This window comes from Manacus candei, unplaced genomic scaffold, assembly GCF_025592945.1.
Source record: "Manacus candei isolate 608988 ecotype Guabito, Panama unplaced genomic scaffold, ASM2559294v1 h1tg000024l, whole genome shotgun sequence".
Classification (NCBI taxonomy): Eukaryota; Metazoa; Chordata; class Aves; order Passeriformes; family Pipridae; genus Manacus; species Manacus candei.
This window is the reverse complement of record NW_026138072.1, coordinates 7911364-7919059: the sequence shown is the minus strand read 5'-3', so window position 1 is coordinate 7919059 and position 7696 is coordinate 7911364. Positions and strand designations below refer to the sequence as shown.

The 7696-nt window shown below is 41.3% G+C and overlaps 1 protein-coding gene across 1 annotated transcript in view; it reads left to right on the top strand.

The window, feature by feature from the left end:
* Positions 1–256: 256 nt before the first annotated feature.
* RGS7BP (regulator of G protein signaling 7 binding protein) overlaps positions 257–7696 on the top strand; it is a 38074-nt gene continuing 30634 nt past the window's right edge. Inside the window, exons 1-2 of the mRNA XM_051788326.1 lie at positions 257–478; positions 3191–3357. Of these exons, the coding sequence (XP_051644286.1) occupies positions 320–478; positions 3191–3357 (326 nt within the window). The 5' untranslated portion in view covers positions 257–319. The remainder of the gene's footprint in view (positions 479–3190; positions 3358–7696) is intronic.

Genomic DNA, 7696 nt, shown 5'->3' with positions numbered 1-7696 from the left:
GAAGGAGGACGGAGGAGCATGCCACCGGCGGGGCGGCTCCGCGGGGACTGACATGCTGCTGAAGGAGGGCAGGTGCCAGCCCTTCCGCCTCTCCCCGCGGTAGCCGAGGCGATGCTGCAGGGCGCTCCCCGGGCTCTCCCGCAGGCGCCAGGCGATCGCCCACAGCAGCCGCGCTCGCTGCCGTGAGCAGCGCGGCTCCGGCCAGGCCGAGGCGACGAGCGGCGCGGGCCCGCTCCCCTCGGCGGGGCGGCGGCGGCGGCGGCGGCCAGGAGGGTGCTGCCCGCAGGCGCGGGCGGCTCCGCGCGGCGGATGCGTGTGCATGAGCGCGGCACCGAGCGGGCGCAGGAAGCGCCCCCGCTCCGCCGCCTCTCTCTTCCAGGGAGGCAAGACCTCGCCGCACGGCTGCGACAGCGAACGCCGGGGCAGCGGCTCCGATAGCGCCTACCAGACCCAGCGAGTCCTGGACGACTGTAAGATGGTGGGTACCGCCGGCGGGCTTGCCATGGTTTTCACCTTTCCCGAGCTCCCTCAGCGGCCGTGCCGCTCCTCCCTCCACGTTGGCTATTCCCATCACGTACAGTTGCACTGTTTTTAGAGCCTCAATCCCCGTCGGGGTGCTGCCCTGCACCCCGACTCGCGACGGCTCAAAAGCGAGACGCGCGGGGATCGTGCTGGGTGCGGCGGGACAGGCGGGGCAGGGGCCGGGGTCGCCCGCCTTGGCAGTACTGCGGGAGCAGGAGCCCGAGCCCCAGAACACACACTGCGAAGCACTGGCGTTGCTTTTTCGTAGAACCGTCCAAATCTGTCCCCAGACTTGCGCTCGCTGAAGCCTAAATGGGTAAATAGTTGCCTCTAATGAATCACCGCACTTTCTCCTTGCTGTTTTGTTCAGCAACCACATTCTCGCTGTAAAATCCTTCTAAAACAGGACTCAGAATTTGAGGCCCTGAAATTCTGTCCCTGGCATATGTGGTAACTGTTACTAGTCTTCCCGGAGTAGCTGATTGTCATTGTAAAGCCTCAGGTCAAACACCTGCATCCGTGTTAATTTTTGGACTGTCACATTATGGTATGAGATTTTTCTCCATTCATGTTAAAATGCTTGGATCCTGACACTTTCCTCCAGATCAGGGCCATATACCCCCTTTATGGCTCCTTGAGCTACAGTTAGCCTGACATTGGACCCCAGAATTGCTCCTCTAACCGGTGAGAGAAGTAGAAAACAAATGAAGTTGCCACTACTTTACATGAAAAATCTGGACCTTGCTGAAGCTCTGTCCAGTAGCACTGGAAATGGAGCTGCTACTTCTGTTCTGCTGTATTCTGACAATTTTTTTTCCCGTCTAGAACTGAAAAATGTGCTGGCAGATTACCCACTCTGATACTTCAAAATTGGGAGCAATTCCCAGTGCACGGTGGAACAAAAGCTGCCACAGTAGGTCTATAAATATACCCAACAAGTGGATCTTACTGGGTTCTGCCTTTTTTTCTCATTCCTGACAGCATAATGTGGTTAGTTACAGAGAAATGCTACCTGTGTAGAATTCATTGATTAGAAATAAAATATAATTTACAGATGGGTTGTCAAGTTGCAATAAGATTCGGGAGGTAAAATCAGTATGTTTCTTTCTTGTTCTCTGTCTTGATTCAGTAACATCTGTGTGGTTTTGTTTTCCTGGCTGATGCTGAGGTGGCAGAATGAGTCTGTGTGGACAAGGGATGTTGGGTGAGAACAGGCGAAATGTGGCTGGTGCAACCAGTTACCAGTTGCAGGATGTGATGCTTTTCTCTTTTTCCTCATGTAGCGTAATCATACTATGACACAACTTAGTACAATTGTTTTTGTCTCCATTGCCTTTATGCATTCTCTTAGTCTACATAATGAGGGAGTTGAAGACCTGTTTAGCAAATATTTTGCCTAGGGCTTTGTTTGCTGTATGCTTTTTGGTTTGTCTGGGGGCAGGTGAGTGCAGACGTACTGAAGTGCGCTTCGATTGATGTGCTGCTTCAGAAGCAGAGAAACCTATTTGCTATCCTTACAATGAAATTTTAGAAAGTGTGGCCAAAACAATAACCTGATACCAGTTCCCAGCTATATAGAGTAATTGCAGTGGGATAAATGAAGGATCAGAATGTAATACTGCAGGAGAAGAGACTCGTTTATTCCTGAGCATAAGAATTTGGGGGCTTGACTTTAAATACTGGTAGCTCTCATAGACTCCAGGTTCTTAGCATGCTTGTGTATGTTGGTTAAGTTGTACTTCTGGTGGTAAATATGACTGCAGAATTATGAGCAATTACTCTTATGTAGTTTGGAAATTGAGGTCAAAACACAGATAAATAAATATTCTGTTCTATTACTCTATGCCTTCCACCCCTGCCACTATGTGGAGCAAATGGTCTTATGCACTTTCTTTCAGAAGACAGCAAATGCTTCATTTCCTTAAAATATAGTCCCATGTATGTGATCACTGGAACTAAACAATAGTGATCTTTCCATCTGTGAGATTACCCATGTATCCAATAGCATCCGTATGTATCTGTTGGATATTGAACTTCTGTGAAGGCTGAACTGTTTATTTATATTTACTTTGTTGTTTCTTTTTCCCACACGTGTTAGAAAAAGTGTTTTATGGAATTTTAACAGGAAAATGCCTGTCTGAGATACCTTCTCAGCCAATAACTGCAGATCAGTTTTAAGTCTAAAATCTGGGTTGGAGGCAAGTGACAGAACAGAAATCATTACAAAATAAATTGGCAAAATTGCCAATGTGAAAGCAAATGCTACATTCCAATCCCTAAATGTACTGTAAATCAGGAAGAAGGATGAGGAAAGGCAATAATTTCTGGAGATATTATTATCTTTTATGATAGCAAAAAATAACCTCATGTTACTAGTAAAACAGATTTTTTTCATCTGCTTAATATTTAATACTACTAGCTTGAACACTTTCAGATATTAAAAGCAGAAACACTGCTTTCCTACAGATGAACATTTATAGCTCACAAAACAAGCAGCTGCCACAAAGGCCCTAGTCATTTACTAAATCTTGGGCTCTTGATTCTGTATGCCCTGAAATTGTGAGCTGCAAGGAACAAGCCCTGGATTGGGCATGTTTATAAAAAACTTGATTTCTTTTACCACCGTAGTTAAAAATTCTCATGTATGTAAATCCTCTTTGTTTTTCAGATTGTCCAGGAGTTCAATACCCAGGTGGCTCTCTACCGGGAGCTGGTCATTTCTATTGGGGATATCTCTGTCACCTGTCCGTCTCTGCATGCAGAATTGCACAAAACTCGAACCCGGGGATGTGAGATGGCCTATGAGGCTCATCAAAAACTAGCAGCAATTTCTGGGTAGGAGTCAACTTATGTTTAATTAAAACTGTATTCACGTGTAAATCTTTGTGAAATACTGCATTATGGAAGCTTTCAGCAAAAGCATTAGCTTGTTATTCTGTTTTAGGCATAGAAGTGTATGACTAGAAATCTACAGAATGCTTATATCCTTATGATAGCATAATTTTGGTTCAAATCCAGGTCCCTTTACAAAGATAGTATCCTACTGATTTCACTGGATGCTTTTATGTAAGACAAACAGGATTTTACTGCGTATCACTACACAATTTAAAGAAGATCAGGGCAGAAGCCATGCCATTCAAGCCAGAAGCCATGCCATGCCCAGTCCTGCATTGAGTATACCTAACTGAATAGGTAAAGACAACTAGCTTAGCTCAACTAGATACTCAAAAAAATTAGACCAAAAACGATTAGGTGAAAATTGTGTGAGGGGAATACAAATACTAGTCTGAAAACTTGGACTTATATTCTCCATGTACATTTTTAAATCCTTATTTGTGTTGAAATAAGAATGGAAGCTTTGCTAGCATATAATGTTTTAATTTATTCTTTGGTATTACATTATATACATGCCTTTCCATGGTGACAGAATATATTATCACATACTTGAGACTATGCCTCAGTACAAGATAAACCAGCATAAATAACCGTGTCTTATAAAATGGAAATTTGTGCTGCTAATTATGTGTGGGTTCTTCACAGTATGGTGACTGGGGCATTTGTATTTACACGTATCTCCTGAGTCGTGTCTCTCTGATTACACTTTGTCAGAATTTTCTGCATCTACCTTATCTGCCATAAGCTGTTGTGTACTACTGGAAAAAACCAGAGTTTCTTTTTTTGCAGCTCTGCCTAACCCCTGTTGAATTCCTTTTGTCACTTTAATATATATATGAGAAATCTGTCGTAGGTTTAGTATATAAGGGAAAACCACACTCACTAAACGGAAGAAGGAACTGGTCGATTGCTTTAGTAGGACTGTCAACATTTTCAAGACTTTGTGCAAAGACTCTTAAGTTGTTTTTGTGACCTCTGATTTGTTCCTCAAACAAAATGCATGCTTTTAAAATACTAGAGTCTGTGAGAATTTTTAAAAAAACACCAAGCAATAGACATGGTTCTTTTAACCCGTACACTGAAAATGTGAAAGCAAACAGTAGGGAAATTTATCTTACATGTTTTCAGACTCAAAAGAAAAACTAATATAAACAAAATAATACATCTGAGTAGCTGAACCTATTTTGTAATTTTTTTTAATCTTTTTTTTCCCTATAAAGAAAACCATTGATATATGCTTATGTAGAAGTACAGAGGGTTTTTTTAAGTAATCATTTTGCAGTTGGGAGTCTGCCATATACACGAATATGTCCTGAAAGTTGTGCAGTTGCTGTGAGATTGACATTTAGCTAATCTAAAACTGTTCTAAATAACTGTGATAATAATGTCATATCCATAACAACTGGTAGGTGTTAGAAACACCGTGAAAATTAGGTGTTTGGCTTGACAGACATTTTACAAGATGTGCTTCACATCTCTGCCCTCCTGCAGCTGAGGAAAGCCATATAAAACAACATTTTTGCTGTATTCGTGAGGAAAGTGGGAAATGAAGGTAGAGCAAGGATTCAGTGTAGAAGAGAGTTAGAAGGAGAGGAGTAATAAATAGTCTCAGAGATTCAGTTTTTAATGCAGCAGGAGGAGTGATGTAGTGCCTATGGCATGGGATCTAGAATGGGAACCTAATTGAATAGGAAGAAAAAGTATCAGGAAGAAAAATGCTTAGGGACAGGAATGTATTAAATCATCCTCTGTTAAATAGTCAAGAGGGTAGTGTATTCCTCAGAAACCACTGGTAGTCAGCAGATGAGACAAAGGCTCATTTATTTCACTGCTTTAGTTCAAAATGCACGACACTGCACTGTGCAAACTTCTGGGTAACACAACCAGTTCCGTCTTCCAAAACTTTTTAAAGAAAGCCTATTGCTTTCCCGCTGAGAGAGAATAATAGCAAACAGCTGTTTATGCTACTAGATGATAACATTTCATGACATAAAAACATTCTATTAGTTAACGTCATCAGTAATGTTCAGTTAGTCTCTAAGTGACCTACCTGAGGTGTTGCAAGGCAATCTTTATTTTAAGAAGTTGGCATCACTGTCTAAGAATACAACAGTAAGTTCATTTATCTTGTTTGTGCTGATGTCTTCCTTTGGAAAATTAGCAGACACCTTAATTCTTGTTTTAATATATCAGGATTTCACAGAATAGGCTTGGAGGGGACCTCTAGCAATCATCTGGAGATCACCTAGTCCAACCCCTATAGGCACCAGTGCACTTGAGACTCCTAAATGTACTCATGGCTCAGGCAGTTAGAAGAGACACCTGTTTCCCTTACTGACTCATCTGTTCTACAAGACAAAGGAAGGTAACAAAGAGGAAAGGGGTAAAGACTTGGAAGGAAACAAACAAGAACAGATCCACTAGTGCTGAGAAAGGCAGCTTTGGGAAAAAAAATCTGGGAACTGTGGGAAGGGAAAGAAATGCTGAGGCAGAGATAATGCATTAGGAACAGAACAGGATAGAAGACATGAGGACAAAAAACCTTTGACTGTGGGTATATCAATTCTGGAATATTAGGCAGACATCAGAGTAGGACAGGGAACAAGAAGAGAAAGCTGCAGGTCTACCTGTAGAAAAAGTATACGCTGATATGCCAACAAAAGGAGATTCAACTATGTGAAGAAAGTGAAAGTCACACTTATATTTCAGCTATGGAGGTGAAGATTTTAAAAACTGAGAGAAATAAAACCAAACAAGATTGTGAAAAAGATGAGGAAGTAGCAAGGAAACATAAAACCTTATAAAGTCCACAATGACTTAGACCATATCACCCCCATCTAGCTCAAATCTGACAACTGCTCATAACAGAGATTTCATTAAAAAATAAACAAGCATACAAAAAACAGGCTGTGCATAGAACGATGCCTTCTCTCATATTTTTGCCACTACGTAGGAATCAGTAAGCAAAGGTTGCATCTGATCAATTTGTGTCTGACAAATATGAGTTCTCAGAAGACTTCAGGATTTGTGTAAGTATGAATGTCTTTTACTCAAAAAATGCTGAGATTGAATAAGGACATCTTTACACTGTGATGTGTTTAAAATTAATTTATTAAAAAAATAAGGTTGAAAAAGGAAACTTCAAATTAAGTCTCCAAGTTAATAGGGCCTCATAGATGTTACATCCTCTTCTTAACTTTCTTTCTTATATATTTTTCTGGGGGAAATAGTGAAATTTTATCAAAGGAGGATAAAGATTAGAAATGAAAATAATCTAAATTGAAATATTCTATTTTAATTGATGGTCTTTTAGGAATGCAAGTCAAAGTAAACCCTTCTTTCAGTGTTGGTTGTCTGAGGACTTTAGGTAAATTCCTGCTTTCATAGTAAAAGTTCTTAGTGATTTTTAATGAATTGTCTTCTGAAGAAGGTAAGTTTTGGTCCTTTCATCATATTTTCTGCTGCATTAGTGTCTCAGAAATTAAATATCTCAAAATATTTACATTGTGCACCCTTGCTATATTAGTTGTCATAGTCAAAACTGGAGAAAGTACAGCAACAAGAAAATGAATCAGCATGATTTTTTCCAAAAGAAAAGAAAGGGAAAATACTTGTAACAACAGGAAGATGGGGGGAGGAAAAGGAGCAAATCTGTGTTTTGGAAGGGAGTCTGCTTTATGGAATCATAGTGGTGATATTTTAGAATTCATCAAATAGAGAACCAGCTTTGTAAGTGAAGTCCACTAAGTCTGGGATGTCAATAGAAAGTTAACTCAGAACTGTATGTTAAGATACAGTTTTGCACAACTGTGCAAGCACTTTTCTAAATATTCTTTCATGTTCTTAAGCACTTGATATGCTTACATAATGTGTGCACTTGGCACACTGAAACCAGAACTGGCAGTATCTCTGTGGCAGTCTGATATATATGTTGGCAGTGGCTTTTTTGCATGAAACAAAATTGTGTGACGAGCTCAAGGGTGTACATCTGTGTGAGCATAACTCTGAAATTGATTTTTCTCAGTGGTTCAGACTGCTATTGCAATGTCTGGAATCTAAGAAGGAATAAACCCCTACACCAATACAGACAGGGGCCAGCCAGTTGGAAAGCATCCTTGCAGAAAAGGACCTGGGGGGTTCTGGTGAACATCAAGTTGAGCATGAGCCAGCACTGTGCCCTTGTGCAAATCATGGGCCAACAGCCTCCTATGATACTTCAGGAAATCTTACCAGCATGTTGGTGGAGCTCATCCTTTCCTTCTACTCGGGGCTGCTGAGG